Below are 26,615 nucleotides of genomic sequence, written 5' to 3'. Positions count from 1 at the left end.
TGGGGTCTTGAACCAAAATACTGACAACAGGAAAAACTGGTCAGGGTCTTGTGAACTGCCACCATGGAAGCTACTGCTCTGATGAGCAACACAGGTGGCTAAATTTCTGGAACAGGGCCAGTCTCAAGCTACTTCCTGTTCTCCAAAATGGCTACAAGAGGATTTGATTTTTTCAGACTGTGGATCCATTAGTCATTCATGAAAGCGTTAGGTTACACAGCAACAAATACATATTCTGTGAAACCTTTCTTTTGGTTTTATATGTGTATATTTGGTTATAAATGTGTATTTATTGCTATACTTGGGAGCCACACGGGTTTATGAAGCTCTGGCAGGGCAAGGGCTCTTCCAGTCCCAATTACATCAAACACTTCACATTAATCTTGGCAGAGCTAAAATGAAAAAAGAGCCATACATCTCAATATCTACCAATAACAATACCACAGTGAAGCTCACATTGTTATTTAAAATATATAATGTAATTATGGTATTGATAGTATAAAAATTAAAGGCTTATGAAAAACTCAAGAGAGGTCAAAGGGCATACAAGTAAGTAATATACAGATCATTTCCTTAAAAGATACATTTTAATATACAGAATAAAATCCAAGATTTTACTTTTCATGATCCCCCCAAATCTGTGGACATGAATACTCTGAATCCGACCAGGAAAGTTTATATTTTGGTCCAATACATTATTAGACAAGTTGTATGATCAAGTCCGGCTTGATTATCATAAATCATAGAAGTTAACAGAATTTACCTTGAAAATTGGTTACTTTTGTAGGTAAAATCCCCTATTTTTTTCTTAGCTAAGAGTTTACTCAACTTTAGCCTCAGAACCAGATTCAAAACCAGCTTCTTTCACAGCTGATCATAATTTTAGGTTTAATTTAGGCAAGTTATTTAATACTTTACTGAAGATCATACAAAAACTCCACAATAAATAATGAAAAGAGTATGCAAAATCATTAGCCTCTGTTTGCAATACAGAAAATACATGTCAGTTCTGGACCAAAATAATTCCACTGAAATACAGACAGTGGCAGGAAGAATGAAAGGGTCTGTAGTGGCTGCGTCCAGTGGTTGGCCACAACCAACCACCACCATCAGCTACTGTGGCAAGTGAGGGTGGGTTTCAATTTGCAGATAAAGAATGTCTTCGGTTGTTTAAAAAAATAGAAACTCTAAAAAAGCTTGTGAATCATATACAAAAGCAGCTGTTTGAGACCAAGGTTGAGAACCAGAAATTGTGTGTTAGCACCGCCAGCAAGCACAGGTTCTGTGACTCATCTGCCCTCTTCTCTTGTGCAGGATGCAGACTCGATGTTGCACACACCATTTGCAGGTATAAAAATTGTCCTGGAATCCAGGGTTCCTGTAGGGTAAAGTCTTAAGCCCTAAGAGGCACCAAGCGGTTACAAAAGCTAGGCAATCATCCAGATCACAAGTTCCGACGATATAATAAATCTCGTGTTGCTTTATCAACTTTTTGCTGGTAGTCCTCCAATTTGTCAAGTATTTTCTGGGACAGCTGGAGGAGAAAAGAAGGGAATCGTTACAGAATAGGTCAAGGACTAAAAAAAGACTGAAGTTAGTCATCACTTTGACTTCACCAACTAGCTTCCCCCTAATAAAGATGTCCGCCACTCTGCTTCACTTACTCAACATTCAGTACCGGAGTCTGTTCTGTGATTCTACTGATAAAATTGGATTCCACTGTTCACACACACTATCCCACTCCTGTTCTAATGAATTTTCTAAACATGCAAATCACATCAGTATTTTAATAAATGCATTACTGGCTATCTTCTCAGAACCGGAGAGACTACATGTGATTTAACTAATCATTTTATAAAGGGATTGGAGCAGCATGTTAAGGGCAACAAATGCTTTCTGTTCTCCCCTTAATCCTTGAGAGCTGAAGAGCCAGCTTCAGGTGGGAGTGCTAGTGCAAGGGCTCATAAAAGACACCTGCCCCGCCACATGAAAGGACCGACTTACAGCAATGTTGTGACTGTTGGCACTGTTCTCTCCCAGAGCCTGGAGAAGCTGGTCAATAGAAGAGTATGGGAGCCACACCATCGGAGCTGTTGCAGACAATGGAAACTGGAAAGAAAAATATCTTCTATTTGAAGAAAATCTCAAAAGTGGACCATTTCTTCTGTGTAGTTTCATAGGTTTGGACAACATAAACTACTAATTTTTTTTCACAGTAAGAAACTGTGTGTGTATGTATGTACATGTACACAGACACACATTTGTACCACCCCCACCCCCTCGCTTCTCTTTTCAACTGGGAAACTTGTCCTTTTCTTAGTGAAATCAAATGTATTTTAAAAATTTTTTAATGTTTTATTTTTTTTATTTTTATTCTTAGAGAGAGAGAGAGAGGAAGGGAGGGAGAGAGAGAGGGAAAGACAGATTCTGAAGTAGGCTCCAGGCTCTGAGCTGTCAGTATGGAGCCCGAGGCAGGGCTCCAACCCACAAACCATGAGATCATGACTTGAGCCAACGTTGGATGCTTAGCCAACCGAGCTATCCAGGCGCCCCCAAATGTATTTTTAAATTCATGTCACCTCTTAAAGTAACCCTAAGGCCTATCAAGGAAAAATACACTCAATAAAACTCTAAATTGTCAATGAATGCTTCTATTTGCAGTCTGAAATATAGATTCAAATTAACTAGAAAGAAAAGTTTGGAAAAGGAAAGCTCACCTTTCAAAGTTCTGAATACTTTTCTGAGAGTTTAAGAGCTTGGCTTTGTAGACCCAGATTTTAGACCTGGCTCTTCCATTTACCATCTGTGTGAGCTTTGGCAACTTACTTAACCTTTGAACCTCTGTTTCTTTGTGGGTTTAAAAAAAAGGGGGGGGGGTAAAACAATCTCCCATAGGTGGCTGTAAGGATTAAACGAGAAAACACTTGCAGAAATTCAGCACAGTTTTGGAACACAGAAAATAGCATTTTGTTCTTAATTACCTCTTTCCTCTAAATACTAACTAAAGCTACGTTCCTTTGATGGAGAAAAATGAAATGTATTTCCATTTTATAAACAGGAAATTGGGAAATCCTACAGTGCCAGTTCCTGATTATAAGGAAAACTAGTCGTGAGGCCTCCTGGCTGGCTCAGTTGGTGAAGCATGCAACTCTTAATCTTGGGGTTGTGAGTTGAGCCCCATGCTGGGTGTAAACATTACTTAAAAATAAAACCTTTTTTTTTTTTTTTCTTAAAGTTTCTTTCTTTATTTTGAGACAGAGAGTGTGCAAATGCATGCAAGTGGGTGAGGGTCAGAGAGACAGAGAGAGACAGAGAGAGAGAGAGAGAGAGAGAGAGAGAGAGAGAATCCCAAGCTGGCACCTCAGAGCTGATGTGGGGCTCGATCCCATGAACTGTCAAATCATGAAATGAACTGAAATCAAGAGTTGGACACTCAACTAACTCAGCCACCCAGGCACCCGAAAAATAAAATCTTAAAAAACAACAAAAACGAAATAACTAATCGTTTAACTACAAATAGTAAAGGGTAAATCCACTATTCTATAGCTCAATCTACTTTCACATCCTGACTTTATTAGAGTGATAATACAGAAACACGTATGCATGCCTACCTCAATTCCAAAGTACTGATGTCCTTTCCCCAATACAGCATCTACATATTCTGAAACCAAGTCCACAGCTTCTTCTAAAAGGTCATAATTTAAGTACAAACGGAGCAACTCAGCGGCATCGACCTTCTGTAAAGAGTCAGAGATTAAGAACATCTACCTATTTCCATCTTACCTGGGCAGTGACCAAAGGATGCAGAGTGTCTAATTCCCTGGGATTTATACTTCTCAATATAAATAAATGAGCATCTTGGTTTACTTATCCTGGGACAAGGGTTGGATTCCTAAGAGCCCAATTACTTCTGGGTACCTTGTAAGACTTTATCTGTTAAGTGGTCTTCCTGCCCTGTTTTGCAATCTAAGACACATTTTATTATTTTTCTACTTCAGTGTCCACAGTAGTAGTAAAAGTCAACAAACCTCAGAAATGCTGAGTACTGAAGAGATGATATATTCACGTTAATTCCCAGAAATATATGAGTGACAAATGCAAAAGAAGTTAAAAGAATTACCAACTTTCAGTACCTGAATTAAATCTTTTTAACTCAGGGTGAAACAAAAGTGAAAACAACCTCAGTTTGGAAGGGCTCTACTAACTATGTAATTATGCTTTCCATATTCTGATATGATCACATTTGTAACTTTCATCATCTTAGCTGCTTTTCTACTTTCTAATTTAACAACAACGACAAAACCCAAAAAGAAAAAAAAAAGATCAGTTTTCCTGATTTTAAGCATTACCTTCTCTCTTTCCCTATTCTACTCTATGTATTTCAGATATAGCTTTCACACTTCAGCGTGCATTATTTCAAATTAGGAGCTTGTTAAAATATAGATCCCAGATCCTGGCTCCAGATAACCTGATTCTCTAAGTCTGGAATGGGGCTCAGGAATCTGTATTTTGAAGAAGCCCACTACCCAAATAATTCTGATGCAGGCATTCCAAAAACCCAATTTTGACAAAACTTAAACCCTGCTGCAGTTTTGAAAACAACTCCACTCACTCCCGTGAATTTTTTGCGTAATGAACAGTAAATACAGTGTCATGCATATAGTCATTGTTCAGTTGAGCACACAAGCAGGCATGAACTTAATCACTAACCTGTAGAACTTTAATTCTAAACACCCAGTACTTCATACAGAATTCAAGTTCAGCTGTTCTTAGTGTTTTTAGCTAACTTTAAGAAGTTGCCCAAAGTATATGTCAGTATGTTTCCATAAATTATCACCTCTACTTTTTAATCATCTCATGAAGTTATTCATACTGATAACAACCAGCTTCTTACTCTATACGAGTTAAGATACCACTTACCTTGTAACTGTTTATTAGCCAATTAGGTAGAGGCACTCCATGAGACAAGAGCTTGTTGATTACACAGTGGTGATATAAGTTATTCCGAACTTTGTACCTTTCCAGATAAGTTGATAATAGTCTCCATGCTTCATCTGTAGCACTTGATAAAAGCAGAAAGGACTAATGAGTTCCAGATTCTTAACAGATATTTACAGCGCCATTCAAAGCATCTATTTACAAGGAGAAAAAAAATCTTTAGAAGCTCACAACTGAACTGAAAATATAACTACATGGCAACTAATATCATCAGGGTCAATGTGACTTAGGGGTAGTACTAGAAACCAAATGACATGGATTGTATCTCTCCCACTAATCACATCTTTACTCAACTACACAATTCATTGAACTTCTTTGTTATGGATTCTAAAACAAGGAAACAGGCTCACATCACTGTTTCCAAACCCAATCAAGCATTAGAATCATGCAGAAGTTCTGCTTTAGAAAATGAGGGCAATAGATCTGTATTTTAGTAGTGATATTGGTATGCTAATTTAGGGGTTGAAAACTAATGTCAGAGGACTGCCAAATCGTTAAACGCCCCAATTCTAAAGTTGTGTAATACAAATTGTAAATGCGATTCAAGGAAGGGAATTTTACTGAGGGTTAGGGTTAGAGAAGGATTCTAAAGAAACTGAAGTGCATTCAGGTAGACATGAATTGGGCACTAGGGGAAGTGTTTGGAAGGTAAGCCCTTTGGGGCAGAGGAGCACTAGAGCTGTACCTGGACTCCTTAGTGGTGATGACTGATGAGAGCTGATTGGCTGCTAGCCAGGACCAGGCTTCTGCTTGGGCTGCCTCGCCCCCTAACTGCAACTTGATGCATCTGCAACGAAAATGGTTCCACACGCCATAAACTAATCTGCTGAAAACAATCACATTATTTTGTTACCAAAACTAGAGATAAGGTGATAACTTTAGCTGAATTCACTACTGGGGAATACTGGCTCTTTCCTCTCCTTAAAGCCACATAACTGGAGGACCCACAAGGCCATTGGTAAGTGTTAAGAGAGAATTTACTTCTAAGGGAAAAATTCTGAAAGTTTAAAAAATATTTCCAATTCACAAACTACTTGACTAATATTTAGGTACAAGTTACTTCAATAAAAAGTACTTTTTAATAATGCTTACAGGGGCCTAAAGGATTGAATACATGCCTTTTCTAAAATGGACCCCAGTGTTGACACCACATTATCTACTGTCCTGTGGGAATGTAGGCCTAGGAATGCCAGGTTTTTTGAGTTCTCAAGAGAAGCTATAAATCAAGATTAAAAAAAATCATAATTAAAAGAAATTATAAAAATCACTGTGGTAGACTAGACAAAAGCATTTCTTTAAAGCACAACTGGGGGGCGCCTGGGTGGCTCGGTCGGTTAAGCCTCCGACTTCGGCTCAGGTCATGATCTCGTGGTCCGTGAGTTCGAGCCCCGCGTCGGGCTCTGTGCTGACAGCTCAGAGCCTGGAGCCTGTTTCAGATTCTGTGTCTCCCTCTCTCTGACCCTTCCCCGTTCATGCTGTGTCTCTCTCTCTGTCTCAAAAATAAAATAAAACATTTAAAAAAAAAAATTAAAAAAAATAAATAAAGCACAACTGGCTTAGGTACTGTGCTGACAGTGTGCAGCCTGCTTCAGATCCTCTGTCCCCCTCTCTCTTTGCCCCTCCCCAACTCATTCTCTCTCAAAAATAAACGTTAAAAAAAAAGAAAGAAAATGAAGACCATGGAAAGACAATTTCGTACATACTTGAAAGCAAGTCCCTCAAAGACTGGCGTCAAGGGAAGCTTAAAAGTCTGACAGAGGGATATGGCAGTGTCAAAAAGGCCAGCCTGAACCAAGAGAGAGACCATCTCCTCTGCTGATGAACTTCCTGTGAAAATGGAAAAGAGCTTTTTAGTGCAAACAATGGTGTATGTGGATGACCCAAAGCCCCAAAGCCGCCCCTGGTATGAGCATCTCAGAGGAAGAGTGAGAGGCTCTGGCCAGTCTAGCCTACTGTGTCCACCGCCCGGCCTGAAGCGAAGCGTGCTGCCAGTGCTCCCAGAATGCCTCATTCCTACCTGCAACTGCAACTGCTGACGGGTCATGCTGAGCCAGAGTGAGGCGGATTCGGGCCAAGGAACACTCTTTTTCCAGGTCTCCCAGTTCCAGAATTTCAATCTGCCGATTGGCTAGAAGCCAAAGAAAAATGTTTTCAATTCCCAAAGTACAAAGGAAGTGTGTCTCATCAGTGCCTATTAACTCAGTCTGTCAATTTCCACTAAACATGAATTCAGTGTCAATTCCAAAGGCACTGGAGGGAAAACACAGGGCTCCATAAAAGTGAACTTAAAAATAAAGCAACAGGGGGCGCCTGGGTGGCTCAGTCGGTTAAGCGGCCGACTTCGGCTCAGGTCATGATCTCGTGGTCTGTGAGTTCGAGCCCCGCGTCGGGCTCTGGGCTGACAGCTCAGAGCCTGGAGCCTGTTTCGGATTCTGTGTCTCCCTCTCTCTGACCCTCCCCCGTTCATGCTCTGTCTCTCTCTCTCTGTCTCAAAAATAAATAAACGTTAGAAAAAAAAAAAATTAAAAATAAATAAAGCAATAGCCCTGTGTCCAGCATGCTGCTGAGCCAAATCAAAGTACTCAAATAACAGCTGCAGTTGAGAAGAGGCTTACAAGGTACTTTACACAGAATTTCCTTTAACTCTTACAACCCTGAGATGCAGTTATCTACATCAGTATGAAAGGAACATGCCCACAGTGAGAAAGGCAGAATTATAACCAGGTGTGTCCAACTCTGGAGCCCAGGCTTTTTAAGAAGCAATACAATGCCTCCATGGTAATATGCAAGGAGCCCGATAAAACAAGTTTGACACTAAGCTGATTCAAACACAGCAAGCAACAAAAACAAGCACTCTCTTTCGAGCATCTTCATTTCTCGTGCAGCCATACGAAGTTTTCCAAGAGCTGCCAGCCAACTTCTAGCAGATTGAAATCTTGAAAATAAGCTAAAAGAAGGAACTTCACAATATTTTTACAGTACTGTACATAATTTACAACTACTATACAAAAACACACATTTAATACAAATAATACTGTAACATAACAATATAATTATTGTCCAGCAAAGAATCCGCAGGAGATGTCCAACTCACTTGGAGCAGCTGTGCATTCTCCATCATGATTCCTCTTAGGGGACGCGCCAGGGCGATCACACTGTAAAGACAAAACAAGTGCTTAAATGTGAAAAGTTAGTACAGTTGACGCTTGAACAATGTGGGGGTTGGACGCCAAACCCCTGTACAGTTGAAAATCTGCATATAACTTCTGACTCGCCCCAAAACTTAATAGCCTACTGATGACCAGAAGCCTTACCAATAACATAAACAGTTGACTAACATATATTTTGTATGTTATCTGTACTATGTACTATATTTTTACAATGAAATGAGCTGAAGCAAATCAAAAAAATCATGAGAAAATACATTTACATTATTGTATTTACTAACAAAAGCTGTGTATAAGTGGACTTGTACAGTTCAAACTTGTGTTGTTCAAGGGTCAGCTGTATTTTGAGATCATTAACTGATCCAGAGCTCTCATGCTTAAATTCTCTCCACATAAATTATGTTTATTTCAACCAGCACAGCTCTTCTTACAAAGGTACTGTAACTATCAGACACAGGAGTTGTTTGCCAAGTTGGCCAACTTAGCTCTAACATGTTATTGGGTCTAAGGACATGGATTTAACCCCCATATAAACGACTTGACTTTCCTTGGTTCCAGAGTTACATTCTCCAGCCCTAACCAGCCTAGTAATGCAGGAACTATACAAAGCACAAGTAGCTGTGCATATATGACCCCATCAGCATGACAAGAAAAACTCAAAGTGCACATTCTTTAAAACAGTAATTGTAGATTTAATTAACAAAAATGACTGAAATGGAAGCAGTGACCATTTGCTGAGCACTTTTTGCAGGTCAGGCACTGTCACTGTTCTAAGCAATCTACATGAATGATCTCATTTAGCACCCCCCAAATCCTACAAGGTAGACATCATCATCATCATCCCTATTTTATGCAAAAGGGTAACTGGACACCAAAACATTAAGTAATCTGCTTGAAGTTAGGTCTAATTCCAAAACCACACTGCAATACTTCTTCCTATAATAATTCTAAACTTGAGAACTAAAGGGGTAGTAATATAGAACCGAATTGTTGCAAAAATAGGTAAGTTCACAAATATCCCAGCAGAAATTTTAAATGAAATGAAGCAAAATGAGGTGATGTTTTCTAAAGGACCAAACCAGTTTCAAAAGGACCAACCCTAATAAGCCAAATGATCTCCAAACTCCAAGATGGAAAGTTTTCATACCACTGCACCAGATGCTGGGTGGACGATCCACGCGTATTCTGGACGAATAAGTCGTAAACAGTTAACAGCGGCCAAGTAACAGTTGCCTTGCTTCTCAAGTCCCCGCAGAGTTCGAACTTCTCTGCCAAGACGCATTCCATACTCAAACATCACTGTACCAGCTAGGAGGCAATAATAAGTCAGACATCAGAACTTCAAAAACGTGTTTTAGACGGGCGCCTGGCTGGCTCTGCCCGAAGAGTATGTGACTCTTAATCCTGCGGTTGTAAATTCAAGCCCCATGTTGGGTGTAGAGATTACTTAAAAAATAAAATATTAAAAAATGTGTTTTAGAGAATTTGTTATACTAATCAAATATTAAAATTAAAAAAAAATTTTTTTAACGTTTATTTATTTTTGAGACAGAGAGAGACAGAGCATGAACGGGGGAGGGGCAGAGAGAGAGGGAGACACAGAATCGGAAGCAGGCTCCAGGCTCTGAGCTGTCAGCCCAGAGCCTGACGCGGGGCTTGAACTCACGGACCGTGAGATCGTGACCCGAGCTGAAGTCGGACGCTTAACCGACCGAGCCACCCAGGCGTCCCTCAAATATTAAAATTTAAAACAAGATTGAGTTTAACTTAAAACCCCAAAAAATCCTGGGGTATCTGGGTGGCTCAGTCGGTTGAGTGTCCAACTTCAGCTCAGGTCTTGATCTCACGGTCCATGAGTTCAAGCCTGCGTTGGGCTCTGAGCTGACAGCTCAGAGCCTGGAGCCTGCTTCAGATTCTGTGTCTCCCTCACTCTCTGCCCCTCCCTTGCTCATGCTTTGTCTTTCCCTCAAAAATAAACAAACATTAAAACACACACACACACACACACACACACACACACACACACACACACAATCCTGTGTTGGTGAGGATGTGGAAAAACTGAAACTGCTATACACTCCTGGTGGGAATGTAAATTGGTGTACCTGCTATGGAAAACAGTATTGACAGTTCCTCAAAAAATTAAAAATGGGACTACCTTGTGATCCAGCAATTTCACTCCTGGACATATAGTCCAAATATGGAAAACAGGGCTTTGAGGAGATATTTGTATGCCCTTGTTCGTAGCAGCCTTTACTCATATTATCCAAAAGATGATGGCAATCCAAGCATCCATTGATGGATGAACAAAATGTGACATATATATATATATAATGAAATATTATTCAGTCTTAAAAAGAAGTTACATGTGGGCTCCTGGGTGGCTTAGTCGGTTAAGTGTCTGACTTCAACTCAGGTCATGATCTCACAGTTGGTGGGTTCGAGCCCTGCATTGGGCTCTGTGCTGACAGCTCAGAGCCTGGAGCCTGTTTCGGATTCTGTGTCTCCCTGTCTCTCTCTGCCCCTCACCTGCTCATGCTCTGTCTCTTTCTGTCTCTCAAAAATAAATAAATGTTAAAAAAATTTTTTTTTCAAAAAGAAGTTACATGCTACAATATGGATGAACCTTGAAGATATTATGCTAAGTGAAATAAGCCAGTCAAAAGGGGTGCCTGGGTGGCTGAGTTGGTTAAGTGTCCGACTTTGACTCAGGTCATGTTCTCACAGCTAGTGAGTTTGAGCCCCATATCAGACTCGCACTGACAGTGCAGAGCCTGCTTGGGATTTTTCTCTCTCCCTCCCTGCCCCCTTCTGTCCCTCCTGCACTTGATCTCTCTCTCAAAATAAACAAACTTAAAAAAGCCAGTCACACACAAAAAATACTGTATGATTCCAGTAGCCAAATTCATATGGACAGAAAGTAGAATGATGGTTGCCAAGGGCTGCAGGAAGTGGAAATAGGAAGCTGTTGTTTAATGAGTATAGTGTTTTCATTTTGCAAGATGAAAAGTTCTGGACATTGGTTGCATTTAATGTGAATGCACTTAGCATTACCGTATACTAAAAGTGGTTACGTTAGTAAAGTTTATATGTATTTTACTACAATAAAAAAAAAGACAAAAGATCATGTAAATATTATTTCTGACATTCATTCATTCATTCATTCATTCATTCATTCAGAAAGTAATCTCTATATCCAATGTGGGGCTTGTGATAACTCACGATCTTGAGATCAAAAGTCCCAAGCTCTACCAACTGAGGCAGCCAGGTGCCCTGATTTTTGACTTTTAGATACTACATCCCCAAACAGTACAGAAGACTAGTTTAGAAGGCTAGTTTCAGCCACATTGTTAACTAATTCCACACCATGAGACCAAGAAATGTTTGGATGCTCTGCTCAAGAACAGATTATTTTTATAAAACTTTAGTTACACAGGTTGAATGAGATACTGAGGAACACCTTGTTCTGAGACACCATGAGACTCCAGAAATCAAAGGGCATTAAAAATATCTTTTAGTTTTCAAATGAAACTATTTTTCATTCCAAGTTTTAAAGTTTATACAATTTTATTTAAATTGAAGTCAATTGACTTTTTCTCCCCAACAAATGTTTCTGAGTGCCTGCCATATGTAAGACATTTTGTTAGAAGAACAAGCCTTGCTTCAGAAAGACCTCGACATTAATCAGGCTAAACTGGTCTTAACCAAGTTGATGTAATGGATGTTGTAACTATAAAAGCAAACAGGGAGCAGTACTTAATCACCTATATTTCTCTGTATGGGTCAAGGAGATAAGTAATACACACACGTTTTACCATTAGGAAAATTAAGAGCATGTCTACAAATTACTTCCATCTATTCTTGCCAATGAAAATCAGCAAGAAACCTTATTAAAAGTTTTCTGAGTGAAAATGGTATAAAAATGTAACCATTTCCAAAGGGGAACCACAATGGTGATCTTGTAAAATAAGATCTTCTAATAGACATGTAATCCCTTCATTTTAGCTGTTCTTTTTTTTTCCTGTCTTAAAGACTAATTTTTTTAAGCCTCCAAGGCTCAAATTTTTTTTAATGTTTATTTATTTATTTTGAGAAAGAGTGAGAGGGTGTGTGTGCCTGTGTAAGCAGGGGGAGGGGGAGAGGGGGAGAGGGGGAGAGGGGGAGAGGGGGAGAGGGGGACAGGGGGAGAGGGGAAGGGAGAGAATCCCAAGCAGGTTCTGTGCTGTCAGCAAATGCAGGGAGCCAGATGCAGGCAGGGGTTGATCTCCTGGACCCGGGAGATCGTGAACTCAGCTGAAATAGAGTCCAATGCTTAACCAAGTCACCCAGGTGTCCCATAATTTTTTTTTCTTTTAAATCTCTTTATTTAAGTGTAGTTGACACAATGACACATTAGTTTCAGGTGTACAACACAGTGATTCAACTCCTCTATACATTATGCTATGCTCATTTTAGCTGTTCTGATAGAGTCTTCATTAGTCATCATACAAATCCAAACTAAGATACATTCTACAAAAATAACTGGCTTGTACTCTTCAAAAATATCAATGACACCAAGGGCAAATTAAGGCCAAAAGAAGGGCTCCAGATTAAAGGAGACTAAAGAGACATGACAAATATGCAATATGTGATTCTGTTTTTAACCTTTTTTTTTTTTTGAGAGGCAGAGAGAGACAGAACATGAGTGGGGGAGGGGCAGAGAGAGAGGGAGACACAGAATTTGAAGGAGGCTCCAGGCTGTCAGCACAGAACCCGACATGGGGCTTGGGCCCACGACCTGAGCTGAAGTCAGACGCTTAACCGACAATCCACCCAGGTGCCTCTGATTCTATTTTTTTTTTTTTAAGTTTATTTATTTTGAGAGAGTGAGAGTGGGGGAGAGACAGAGACAGAGAGAGAGAGAATCCCAAGCAGGCTCTGTACTGTCACTGTAGAGCCAGATGTGGGGCTCAAACTCACAAACCGCAAGATCATGACCTGAGCTGAAATCAAGGGTTGGATGCCCAAGCAACCGAGCCACCTAGGCGCCCTGAAATATTGTGATTCTAGACCAGGGGGTAAGGATGGTATAGGAGGAATGTGCTATAAAAATAGTCATGATAGGGGCCTGTGGGTGGCTCAGTGGGCTGAGCATCTGACTCTTGATTTCGGTTCAGGTCATGATCTCACAGTTCCTGAGACTGAGCCCCATATTGGGCTCTGCGCTGTGAGTGCAGAGCCTGCTTGGGATTCTCTCTCTCCCTTCTCCCTTCTTACATGCACGCTCTCTCTCTCTCAAAATAAACTTTAAAAAATCACAATAGTATTATATTTACATTTAATTCATGAAATTAGTTGTATTTCCTTAATCTAATAATTGTATTGAAATTAAATAAGAAACTGTCCTTAGGAGATACATCTTAACTATGCATGAGATAATGATGTCCATAACTTATTCTCAAAAGAATCAACAAAAATAAGAAAAGGCCACTAGCAAGCTGGCACAAGAAGTCACCACCAGCCACAAGAATTCAAGACGCCTCTAGTAAAAAAGTTAGTTTGTCTTAAAATCAGACAGAAGATATAGACGGAATGACATCTCGCTGGAAATACCTCAAGAATGTTCTAGAATGGGATAAGTGCATCTCTTTAAGGCTAGCTGGTAATCTCAAAGGGGTGAAGCCAATCTTGTAATTAAATATAATTTTCCCAAATGCTTGTAGAGAACACTCATTCAATAGTAAAAATAAGGTAAGAATTACATAAGTCTAACAGTATTTTTGTAAACATGACTAAACTCTAAGGTTGCCCCCAACAAAGCTGTCGGCTTCAACCGCTCACCTTTTCGGTAATTGTGGCGATAGATGTGAAAGGCATAGAGGAGCTCATAGTAATTGTGAGTCATAAGGTCCACAGCTCGTGCACGTGATTCAATTATTGCCACAACCTAAGGAAGGGGAAGCAATCAGATTTCAAAGTAGCTAGTGTAACAACCACCACAGCTGTGTCCAGTCAGCAGTGGACACGTAAAATTACCTCATTATGCAGATTCACATAGGGAAACTCTACAAGATCCTGTAGCTGCGAGCGTTCACAAAGAACGACCACCAACTGCCGCAGACAATCTAACCGCCTAGAAGGCAAAAAAAGGAGTGAAGGCAAACTGTCTCAGTGGATTAAATAGAGCTGGTAAACTGTCTTCTCTAAAAAAAGACTAGGATTGACTACCTGCTGGAATCAGGAATGTGGGTTAAGGCTTCATATGCTTGGCTATTGTGACCCAAATCCAAATGATGTTTGAAAATGCATGTCCTTAAAGTAGCCTAAATATCAAATATAGGGGGGAAAAGAAGAGTAGAAATTGAAATACTACATCCAGGACCAATCTAAAGGGAAATAACTAGATTACAGTTAGTTCTTACCTGACTTTTCCAATCATCCCCTGCTTCAGTTATTGCTGACATGGCCAACTGAATAACCAGCTCAGGCAAACCAATAACATCTAGTAGACGCAAAATCTAGAGAAATAGAGTGTCCATGAAAATTAATATGGTAGTGCACTTCAAACTGAAATAGGATTTAAAACAATCAGAAAGACAACTAGTTAAGATCAAAGATACTGACTACAAGACAGGACTATGTGGTTAATATTTATGACTTTCCTTTAGGGAGAACTGTCTGGCTCAGTTAGAAGAGCATGTAACTCTCGATTTTGGGGTTGTGAGTTGGTGGCCACCCATGTTAGGTGTAGAGATTACTTAAAATAAATAAACACAATAAAAAAAAGACTTTCCTTTAGATTCTACTGTCAACAGACTTACTGTAAAATTTCCTATTGATCTTTTTGTTCACAGCTCCATCCTCAATGTTTAGGGCTCTCAGTAAGTATTGGTTGGCAATTTCACTAACTTTTCCTACTGTTTAGGTCATAGACGAATTTAAAGCCCAATAAATAAATGGCCGCCATAGCCTTATAAAACCCTAAAGAGAATGATGTTTGACATAACCCATTTTTAAAACAAGACAGAACAGTGCTCTTCAAACTTCTCTGACTGTCCACCCTATTAACAATGTCTGTGCATGGGGCGCCTGGGTGGCTCAGTCGGTTGAGCATCCGACTTCAGCTCAGATCATGATCTCACGGTCTGTGAGTTCAAGCCCCGCACCAGGGTCTGTGCTGACTGCTCAGAGCCTGGATCCTGCTTCGGATTCTGTGTCTCCCTCTCTCTCTGCCTCTCCCCCGCTCATGCTCTGTCTCTCTCTCTCTCTGTCAAAAATAAACATTAAAAAAAAAAATCTTAAAAAAAACCAATGTGCATACTCTCCTAGACCTGTGCACATGTATTTACTTATATACACACAACTGTCTAATACATACATATAAAACACTCAACATATACATTTATAGAAGATAAAGATAAAAAACAGTTTAAAATTATCTTTATTAGTACTTATTCTTTTATTAACAGTATAAAACACATTTATCTTTTAGGTGCTTAGTTTTTCATACTTTCCACTGAAAGAACATATTTAGAAATGTACATAAATCCTAGGTATGTAGCTAATTGAATGTTCACAAAGTAAACACATCCATTTAACAAGCACCTAAATTAAGAATTGTGTTATGGCAGTACTCCAAAGCTCCCATGTGACTCCTTCCAGCCACTACTGACTTGTACTGGTTTTGTTTTTAATTTCATGGAACAGAATCTTATGGTATGAATTCTTTTGTGTGTCTGCCTTATTTTGCTTAACATGTTTATAAGGCTGATCTGTTATTACATGCAGTAATTCCTTTCACTGATACTGTATTCCATTCAAAGAATATACCGTAATTTAATGATCCATTCTATCAATGGACACTTGGGTTTCTAGTGTATGAGTGTTATGAATATGTTGCTTGGAACATAACTGCACATCTCTTTTGGTAAATATGTACGTGTTTCTGGGTAGATCTAGAACTGGAACTACTGGGTCAGAGGGTATATGTCAATGACTGCAGCTAGTAGACACTGGTAGTTTTTCAAAGTGGTTGACACCAATTTACACTCCACCACAGGTAAGTAGGATGTTTAATACCTTGATAATTTTCATGGTTTCATATTATCTTAAATTGAAATTTTATTTCAAGGTACATTTATTTTAAAATAGCATTCCTGAGAAGTTCAACTGTTATCAGCTGATTCTTATCAAACCTGATTCTAGACTGTCACTGTTTTTACCTTCCCATATGGCTGATCAAAGGCAGAAGTGTCAGCCCTATTTTGTCCTCATTTGTTGTACTTTTTTTTTAAACGTTTATTTTGATAGCGCATGAGTGGGGGGAGGGGCAGAGAGCGAGGGAGACAGAATCTGAAACAGGCTCCACGTTGCCAGCAGAAAGCCCGATGAGGGGCTCGCACCCACAAAATGTGAGATCGTGACCTGCACTGAAGTCAGACGCTCAACTGATCCAGCCACTCAGGTGCCCCTGCTTGTACTTTCTTAATCTAGGTTCTTTGAAGGAATTTTTAAAAATTATGAAGGTGATTTTCATTAAAATTAAGCAATATAATGTGCAAATTAATTTAACCAAACATAATCTACTAAAATGAAATATAGGAGTGTAGGTGCCACTATGTGCCCCACCCGAGCTGTGACACCGTCACTCTTTCAGACACCTGCTTTGAGACTAAATGATAAATGACCACCTGGTAATAGGTCCAAATAAGGGCACCAGGGATCAACCAGCGTTGATCCTTATATACATATTTTTAAGTGTTAATTATTGAGAGAGAGCGCATGAGCCAGGGAGGGGCAGAGAGAGAAGGGGACAGAGGATCCTAAGCAGGCTCTGCGCTGACAGCAGTGAAATAGCGAGTCTGATGTAGGGCTTAAACTCTCGAACCACAAGATCATGCCCTGAGCGGCAGTGTGATGCTCAACTGACTGAACCACCCAGGCGCCCCAGGTTGATCTTTCTATTAAACATTAGCACATCTTAATTTAATTCTTCTGTGAGTATTCTCTTCCCAAGGCCCACTTTGGGGTTCACTAGAGCAGTGATTCTTAAGTCCTTTTTTTTTTTTTTTTTTTTGCATTTTTTGGAGCAGTGATTCTTCATGTGTTTTGAATCAGTAAGTTTCTTCTGATGAAAGCTATGGAGCTTCTCCACAGAAAAAATACAAGCAACATTTTGCACACAATTTCAGGGGATTTATCAATCCCTCAAATCTATCTAGTCTCAGATTAAAAATCCTCAGAATTCAGAGGGCCTGGCTGGCTTAGTTGGTGGAGCATGCAACTCTTAATCTCAGGGTTATGAGTTCGAGCCCCACATTGGGTGTGGAGATCATTAAGAAAAACAATAGACGTATCTTGGGGCACCTGAGTGGCTCAGTAGTTAAGCATCTGACCTTGGCTCAGGTCATGATCTCACAGTTTGTGAGTTGGAGTCCCACACTGGCTGAGCCCCACTTCCCTCTTTCCCTCTCTCCCTCTGTCCGTCCTGGGATTCTCTCTTTCCCTGCCCCTCATTCATCTGTGCATCACCCCCCCCAATAAAACAAAACAAAACCCTTAAAAAAATCCTTAGAATTCAAAATAATTTTCCCATTAGTAGGATGGGGAAGGTTATGAAGAGTTACAAATCTATTTCATTTATTTTGGTGTGCCTGGCTGGCTCAGTCGGTAGAGCATGCGACTCCTGATCTTGGGGTCATGAGTTCAAGTCCCACATTGGGTGTAGAGTTCATTAAAAAAAAAAATCATTTTATCTCTTTAACCAGCAATGAACAAAGTAGTTAAGCCTGCCTTTACTTTCTGGTGGGGAACTCAGATAACAACAAATAGATACTCAAAATATGACAACAAGCATGATTAAATGTTATGAGGAAAATAATAAAGGATGGCAAGGACAGAGACTGCTCACAGTGCCTCAATCTGCACGTGGGGAGGGGGTGGTACGGGTCAGCACGCAGCCCACGAGCACCACAGCTATTCTACACGGGGAGACAGAGAGGAACTCCCTGAGGTGGTGACAAATGCACAGAGATCTCAATGAAACGCGGGCTTGAGGTTTGACTCTTTGGATAAAGGGGAACAGCAGGTAGAAGGGTCTTGGAGGGCAGACTGTGTGCTTGGCTTGCATGAGATAATAATAGGCCACCCTTGCAACAACTGAGTGACCAGAGCAAAAAAGGCCAGAAGAGGAGGGCCAAATCATAAACTAAGGCTGAATACAACATTCAAGTTAATTCTTTGAGATATCGGCAAGACTGATATTAATAAAATGCTAGTGATGACTTGGCTAATAAAATGGTATCACAATGGGAATTTCACTGAAGTTAAAAACATTTACCAGTTTCATTAAAATACACATTTCTTTAAATTTCTCAAGGCAAATTCATTTCTCTTCTTTTGGAATTTCAGGGAATGACTTAATTTTTTTTTAACGTTTATTTATTTTTGAGACAGAGAGAGACAGAGAGAGACAGAGCATGAACGGGGGAGGGTCAGAGAGAGAGAGGGAGACACAGAATCTGAAACAGTCTCCAGGCTCTGAGCTGTCAGCACAGAGCCCGATGCGGGGCTCGAACTCACGAACCGCGAGATCATGACCTGAGCCGAAGTCAGATGCTTAACCGACTGAGCCACCCAGGCGCCCCGGGAATGACTTAATTTTCACATTATTTTTCTCCCCCAATACCAAAGCCATTATTTCAGATACATTTTTACACAGGTAAGAAAGACCAAACCGAGCCACAATGTACCTTATCATAATACTGCATCCTGGGGGTGGATACAATCTCCCCATCCTCTGAGCGAATCAAGCGATCCAGGAATTCCTCTTTGCCCACTTCAGATGCTGCCTGGCGGAAGCATTGCAGAGCCTGGAGAAGTAAAAGGATACAAAATGACTTATAATGGACTGTTTCAATTCTAAGTGCTAACAATTAGGGTGGGTGGGTGCGGGGTTCAGGTGCTAAAGGAAAGCCAAAAAAGAAAAATTAAGACTGTTGACTACGTTTACATTTTCTGCTGTTCTAAATTCTGACACGTTATCTAAAGGTTTTTTTTTTTTTTTTTTTAAATGTTTATTCATTTTTGACAGACAGAGCACAAGTTGGGAGGGGCAGAGAGAGAGGGAGACACAGAATCCAAAGTGGGCTCCAGACTCTGAGCTGTCAGCACAGAGCCTGACACGGGGCTCAAACTCATGAACTGTGAGACTAAGACCTGAGCCGAAGTCAGACGCTCAACCGACCGAGCCACCCAGGCACCCCTCTGACACGTTATTTAATATTTTTCTTTATCTCACTTTTTAACTTAAATGCTATTAAAAGGTAAACTTTAATAAGAAAATTAATATAAGCATACTAATATGTTAATATTTGTAGAATTTGAGTGGTGAGTATATGATGGTTTATTATAAGTCTTTAAACTTTCCTGCATGTCTGAAAATGTACATTAATAGGATGTCAGGGAACAAATTAGATAAACTACCATAATGGGGGAAGAAAGCAGCATAACATTTTTAAAAATATGTAATAAAAACAATGTAATCGGGTAATAAATTTGATTTACAAAATTCATCCTGGGGCAAAAGGATTTTAATGTTTTCTTCTTCATGTTTTCCTATGTTCTAACTAATTTGCAAAAGTACAAGAAAGCTGAACAACCCCCACATGGCTCTTGCTGAAATTAGTTGTCTTTATCCTTATTTAGAGGATTCTGTGCCACCCCATCCCCCCTCACCTAGTTAGATGGAGACTAACTGTCCTCTTTGCACTGAAGTAGGTTCATCATTTGAATACAATTTACCTTCTGTCCTTCTCCTGTAACCAGGTAACAACGTCCCAGCATAAATCGACAGGAACCAATGTTGACTTGACACCAGGGATGGAGCAGTTGAATATAATCCTGAAAGGCATAAAAGGTGCTTTCTGATTAGAAAGTAAGTGCTATTTAATGCGATAACCACCCCCAAGCTCTTCACAGAGGGAGAAAAGATAGTGGTCAATCAACAGAAAAGTATTTCCTGAAATCATCCAGAAGTTAAAATCTAATTCTGTTAATCTATTCTTGTATTAAGTTAGACACTTTAAAAACGTGAACAAAACTCAATACCAACACATATAAACACACACATGCTTTTCCAATTCAGCAATTTCCCAACTTTATTATTTACTGGTTCAATGACTAGATTCCTGTAAAGGATTTTTTTTTAAAGTTTATTTATCCAGGCACCTGGGTGCCTCAGTTGGTTAAGCATCGGACTCTTGTTTCAACTCAGGTGATGATCTCCCATTTCTGGAGTTTGAGCCCTGATTCTCTCTCTGTCCCTCCCACGCTTGCATGCACACACTCTGTAAAACTTAAAAAAAAAAAAAAATTATTTATTTATTTTGAGAGCAAGTGCACGCGAGCAGCAGAGGGGCAGACAGGGAAAGAAAAGCCCAAGCAGGCTCTGCACTGCCAGCATGGAGCCCGATTCGGGGCATGAACCCAGGAACCATGAGATCATGACCTGAGCTGAAACCAAGAGTCAGACTGCCTAACTGAATGAGCTATCCAGGTGCCCATCCCGTAAAGGATTTATATGAAGACAACGTTATGTTTGTTTTACTATAAAGAGAACCTAATAGAGGGTGCCAGGGTGTCTCAGTCAGTTAAGCGTCCAACTTCAGCTCAGATCTTGATCTCACAGTTTGTGGGTTCGAGCCCCATGTTGGGCTGTGTGCTGACAGCTCAAAGCCTGAAGCCTGCTTCAAATTCTGTGTCTCCCTCTCTCTCTGCCCCTCCCCGGCTTGCTCTCTCTCAAAAATAAATAAACATAAATTTTTTTTTTTTAAGAGAGGCTAATAGGATTAAAAAACAAGCCAAGATACTCTAGAAAAAAATGTTAGGAATGACATGTCAAGAGAGAAGTACATAAAGAAAATCTCTCTATAGATTTTCTGGAGTATGTTTTGGTGAAGTCAAGTTTAAATTATTGTGGCTCTTTTTATCAGCCAATTAAAATGCAGGTAACATTTAAAATTCCAGAAATCCCATTCTTTAAAAGAACGTCTAAACCAGAAATATTTGGGGCACCTGGGTGGTTCAGGAGGTTAAGCATCCAACTTCAGCCCAGGTCATGAACTCACGGTTCATGAGTTTAGCTCCGTGTCGGGCTCTGTGCTGACAGCTAAGCCTGGAGCCTGTTTTGGATTCTGTGTCTCCCTCTCCCTCTCTCTGTTCCTCCCTCACTTGCACTCTGTCTCTATCTCTCTCAAAAATAAAGACTAAAACAAAAACCAAAACAAAACCAGAAGTATTCAACAGTACTCACCTGCAACTGTACATACTGACAATTGGCCATCAAACATTCCATAAAGAGACAACCAGGATTGCTAGGCCATCTAGTCACTGGATAAGGAGATTTTTTTTTTTTTTTGGCAAAACTTTAAATCATATACATATTGGGCATCAAACTCCATGTAATGACTTAATTTTTAAAAAAGAAGGTAAAGAGAAGGGGTTAGAGCACATGTTCTTTCCACATAACTATATAACCTTACTATAAGACAAATATAGTTTAAAGGCTATACACTAAAAGCCTAGTTACCTAACTCAGACCTCAGTTAACTAGGGGCTAAAGCACGTATTTCATCCCTGGACGATCACTTCTAACTCTGGCATATTGCACATACTCTTGATGCCCGTGGGACACCCAGCATCTAGCATATAGTGCCTGACGTACAGAGCCATTCAATAAATACCTGATACACGTATAATGTTGTAAAAGAGATCTAAGTATTACATATTTGTGTACCAATAAAATCTGGCTAACTCCTGAGGAAAATAAAAACTAGGACATCTGATAGTAAATATTATCATTTCTTGTTGGGGGAATAGCACTCAACCTCATTAAAAAACTTTATTATACAGGGAGAATAGAAGAGCCTTCGACTATTTAGACAGAAAAAGCCTTCTAACTGGCTTTTAAATAAAAGGATACAGAAGCTGCAATAAATAATTGGTAACTGCAGTAATCATCTCAGGCCAATTCAACCCAGTTTGGCTCAGAGGTGCCTTTGGTTGAGAGAAGAGATGGGCTATGATGTGTTTTCTTGCAACTTCTTGGAAGAATAATTCCACAATTGTCTGAGGGCTAGATACTTAAAAAGAAAAAAATTATGACAATCACCAATTTATGACAGTAATATCAATTTTCAATTAAGATAGTCTACCAATTCATGTTATATCTGTAATAAAGAACATTTATTATTTCAAAACATGAAATGCGCCATGGGTGTCATTAATGGCAATATAAATAAAAGCAGTTTGTAAAGTGTGCAGTACTATACAAATGCAAAAAAAAGTCACTTAAATCAACATTGCACTCGTTTCTTTTTTTCACTGACCTCACTACAGCTAAGCATCTTCCTTAGGAAGTGTTTACATTAAATATGGTCTCAAGATTCCACGTTTTTGTTTTTTTTTTTTTAAAGTTTATTTATAATCTCTACACCCAACATGGGGCTCGAACTCACAATCCTGAGATCAAGAGTCACATGCTCTCCTGACTAAGCCAGCCAGGTGCCCCAAGATTCCAAGTCTTTTACCAAAATAATATAAAACAAATTCTCCAGAATGGTTCTTAAGCATGAGAGATGACGCCTCTTGAATTTTTATTAAGACAAGATTACGAAAGCTCCCATAAACTTAGTAAATTTAAAAAATAATTTTGTTGAATTAATCACTGGAGCATTAATAAACAATGGAAAAGCAGCAATACACACGTACATATTTTCATATACGCAACACCCTTAATTTATGCCTGATTTGGGCTTCACGGGGTTTCATGGACTCCCTGTCACAGCCAGAGGGCTCTGGCCACAGCTAGCTTATTAACCTCCCCAAATGAAAGCAGAGCTTACCTAATCTTTCTGCAGCAAAGGTGGCAAAGGACTTTAATGAATATGCAATAAAAGCCCAATTTAAAATCAAACGCATGCACAGACTAGTCCTTACCAAACTTATTTCCCGTTACAGCACCAGAGTCTGTTAGTTCCAGTACTGACAAGTGTTGGAGGTTGGACTCCCTGTGAGAACAGACAAAGAGACAGTAGTTGTACAAAAACATTGCTTCAACAAGCTCTCCTACCAGGAACACTGTCAATTTGATTAGTAAGTTGCACATAAAAGTTCTACTGAAAGAACACTGCCAAACAGGATGGTTTATCTTATATTGAAAATATGAATCTAGTAAGTAATAGATTTCCCTTTTTATTTTGGTTATTAAGGAAGCTCAGCCTACCTTTAATAACTGGTATGTTTTTGTGTGTGGTCCGACTTTCCCTGCGACCTCATCTAACTATTTTGCCCTCAGTAGGATTTATCTTTACGTTAAACACACACACACATGTAATAACTGTACACCCCAAACTAATGTAACATTGTGTCAACTATACTTCAATTTTAAATAAGCATTAAAAAAGTGGGTGTTTGTGAAAAGTCACCTATCTCGACAGTTTTTAAGACAAATTTTAGAAATGACATATATTTTCCACTTCCACTTCAGAATAAACATTTTTTCTTTTCAAAATGCCATACGTATAATAAATACATACTTGGTATTTTGATTCTTATAAGTTGTCTTCAACCTTTAGAAAATGAAGCATCTAAAGCTCTCTGAATTTTAAAGGCAAATCATGTTACTGCATTATGTTTACAGCTTTTTGAAAATGATGAAAAAACTAATCAAACTTGCAATTTATTTTAAAAATAATTAGAATAATGAAACTCACAGTGTGTCAACTGGAACATCAGTTGCTAAGCACTGACTTCCCCACTTAATGAGATAATAACATAAGAGGAGAGGAGAGGTTCGGTGTAGTAGGTCTTGCTGGGCTTGAAAGAGCTGATCAGCTCCCAAGATCGCCTATACATGATGGGTGGGTGGGTGAGATGGGACACAGTGATTAGTGATGATAACTCTTAAGGGTCAGGTGGAGGTAAAATAAATAACAAAACACAGTTACAAAGGGCATACAAAAAAAAGCAACATATGTACATAAATAAAGGCAACACACTCATTAAATTTTAGCGTAGCAAAAATAGCTACCCAAATATTTAATAGTGCAAAAATGCTGATAGTGAAAGAGAAAACAACAAAAGTGTCACTTTCATTGAATGTGTGGGTTCAGAATTCAAGAACAGGAACAGGGATATCTAGCCTTTCTTTATGCTACTAGCCTTGGGTAAAGACAGTTATGAACATTAGAGGAAAATTTTGGCAAAACCACCCAAAGCCTTAAAAATGTGCATAGCCTGGGGTGCCTGGGTGACTCGGTCAGTGGTTAAAAGACTACGACTCTTGATTTTGGCTTAGGTCATGATCTCACGGTTTGTGAGATTGAGCTCCGCATCAGGCTCTGCACGGATGTGCAGTGTGGAGCCTGCTTGGGATTCTCTCTCTCCCTTTCTCTATGCCCCTCTGCTCCCTTTCTCTCGTGCTCTCTCTTAATATAAATAAATTAAAAAAAAAGGAAGGGGCATAGTGTGTGACCAATCAATTCTAGTTCTGAGAATTTATCTTAGAGATATAGTCAGAGGTGTACAAAAGTATTTAGGTAGGAGGGAAAAACTGGCAACAACCTGGCAGGCCACAGATGGGAATGGCTGAATAAATTAAAACTGTGTAGGGAACTTTAAAAAATAATTTTGTAGAAGAATACTTAATGACATGTGAAAATGCAGATGAGGTGTGTAAAGTAGAAAACAATTAGATTCCAAAAATACCATGTAGCATATTCTAATTCTAGAAATAATGGAAACAAAACATTTGCATAGGAGAAAAAAGGATATACACTAAAATGTAAGTAAACAGTGGTTATCAGCTGGGTCAATTACAGACGAATTTTAATTTCTTTTTGTTTACAGAGAGGCTTACATATAAAGGTTCTATAAAGAACATCCATTACTTCTGTATTTAGAAAAAAACAATGGTTATAATTAAACAAACAAAAAACCCCACTAAAAACCCTGAAGAAATGGAAGATTCTACAAAGATTGAGAAGAACTTAATAATGGCTGCCTTAAGTAATGGCCTCTCAGGAAAGGTTCCTGTTTCTCTTTGGTGGCTTAAACAAATCATCTTCCTAAATGTTTTTCCTTATTTTTACCTGAAATTCTACCATTATCAATATATTTGGGCTAATAAATTCTGACTTAAAAAGTACAAACAGGGGCGCTGGGGTGGCTCAGTTGATTAAGTGTTCAGCTCTTGGTTTTGGCTCAGGTCATGATCTCAGTTTGAGACTGAGCTCTGAGTTGGGCTCCATGCTGACAGTGCGGAGCCTGCTTGGGATTCTCTCTCTCCCCCTCTCTCTGCCCCTCCCTCACTCGTGCTCTCTCTCAAAATAAATAAAACAACATTAAAAAAAAAAAAAAAAGTATGACTAGTTCTGAGAGCCCCAAACGCCTTTCAGTTATTTACATATTAACATGAGATAACTAGACTGCTTCCTCAGGTCAAGGTTCGTGTGAGATGACCACCTGAGAGACAAGTGGGACTTTTGCATGAGGGTGGAAAGGCAATCTCCAAACATGGAACTTTCAGTAGGGTGAGAGACAAGGACTATCGGACAAGAGTCTGGTGGCCTAAGAAGACTAGGATGGAAAAGGAAGCACAGAATAGAGTTGGGAGGATCCCAAAGACACTGCCATCTCAAAAATGTGCTTAGGCTAAATTTTGTACTGCAGAAAGAGAATTTTTTCTTCTTTTTCCTCTTTTCTCCACACTAAATGGTACCTGGCTACCACATGCAGAGTAGTTAGTAACAATATTAAATTTGGGGAAAGCCATCTGGGGAAATTTCCCCACTGCTATATATACAAAGGTTAATTATAAAATAATCTGCTTTATGTACTAAAAAAAAATTTTTTTAACGTTTATTTATTTTTGAGACAGAAAGAGACAGAGCATGAGCAGGGGAGGGTCAGAGAGAGAGGGAGACACAGAATCCGAAGCAGGCTCCAGGCTCTGAGCTGTCAGCACAGAGCCTGACGCGAGGCTCGAACCCATGAACCGTGAGATCACAACCTGAGCCGAAGTCGGACGCTTAACCGACTGAGCCACCCAGGCGCCCCTTTATGTACTTTTTAAAAAAAAGTTTGTTTGTTTATGTATGTATGTATGTATTTACTTATTTATTTAAAGGTAATCTCTATACCCCAAATGGGATGGACTCGAACTGATGGCCCCGAGGTCAAGAGTCACAGGCTCTTCTGACTGAACCATCCTGGCGCCCCACTTCATATACGTTCTTAATTTGTAATTTTATTTATTTATTTATTTATTTTTAATTTTTTTTTCAACGTTTTTTATTTATTTTTGGGACAGAGAGAGACAGAGCATGAACAGGGGAGGGGCAGAGAGAGAGGGAGACACAGAATCGGAAACAGGCTCCAGGCTCCGAGCCATCAGCCCAGAGCCCGACGCGG

The 26,615-nt window shown here is 39.5% G+C and overlaps 2 protein-coding genes across 2 annotated transcripts in view; one reads left to right on the top strand and one right to left on the bottom strand.

Moving 5' to 3' along the window:
- Positions 1 to 26,615, top strand: part of FAM180B (family with sequence similarity 180 member B) — a 336,925-nt gene that overhangs the window by 167,042 nt on the left and 143,268 nt on the right. The window lies entirely within an intron of this gene.
- Positions 458 to 26,615, bottom strand: part of NUP160 (nucleoporin 160) — a 52,048-nt gene continuing 25,890 nt past the window's right edge. Inside the window, exons 18-36 of the mRNA XM_081790262.1 lie at positions 23,918 to 24,051; positions 23,142 to 23,212; positions 22,126 to 22,285; positions 21,457 to 21,526; positions 19,947 to 20,045; positions 18,896 to 19,015; positions 14,567 to 14,662; positions 14,373 to 14,467; positions 14,181 to 14,277; positions 13,986 to 14,091; positions 9,313 to 9,473; positions 8,093 to 8,153; positions 7,016 to 7,126; positions 6,702 to 6,825; positions 5,684 to 5,785; positions 4,921 to 5,062; positions 3,612 to 3,737; positions 2,005 to 2,109; positions 458 to 1,534 (exon numbers count right to left, since the gene is read on the bottom strand). Of these exons, the coding sequence (XP_081646388.1) occupies positions 1,445 to 1,534; positions 2,005 to 2,109; positions 3,612 to 3,737; positions 4,921 to 5,062; positions 5,684 to 5,785; positions 6,702 to 6,825; positions 7,016 to 7,126; positions 8,093 to 8,153; positions 9,313 to 9,473; positions 13,986 to 14,091; positions 14,181 to 14,277; positions 14,373 to 14,467; positions 14,567 to 14,662; positions 18,896 to 19,015; positions 19,947 to 20,045; positions 21,457 to 21,526; positions 22,126 to 22,285; positions 23,142 to 23,212; positions 23,918 to 24,051 (2,070 nt within the window). The 3' untranslated portion in view covers positions 458 to 1,444. The remainder of the gene's footprint in view (positions 1,535 to 2,004; positions 2,110 to 3,611; positions 3,738 to 4,920; positions 5,063 to 5,683; positions 5,786 to 6,701; positions 6,826 to 7,015; positions 7,127 to 8,092; positions 8,154 to 9,312; positions 9,474 to 13,985; positions 14,092 to 14,180; positions 14,278 to 14,372; positions 14,468 to 14,566; positions 14,663 to 18,895; positions 19,016 to 19,946; positions 20,046 to 21,456; positions 21,527 to 22,125; positions 22,286 to 23,141; positions 23,213 to 23,917; positions 24,052 to 26,615) is intronic.

This window comes from Panthera onca, chromosome D1 (assembly GCF_046562875.1).
Source record: "Panthera onca isolate mPanOnc1 chromosome D1, mPanOnc1 haplotype 2, whole genome shotgun sequence".
NCBI classification, from domain to species: Eukaryota; Metazoa; Chordata; class Mammalia; order Carnivora; family Felidae; genus Panthera; species Panthera onca.
This window is presented reverse-complemented; position numbering and strand designations above follow the sequence as displayed.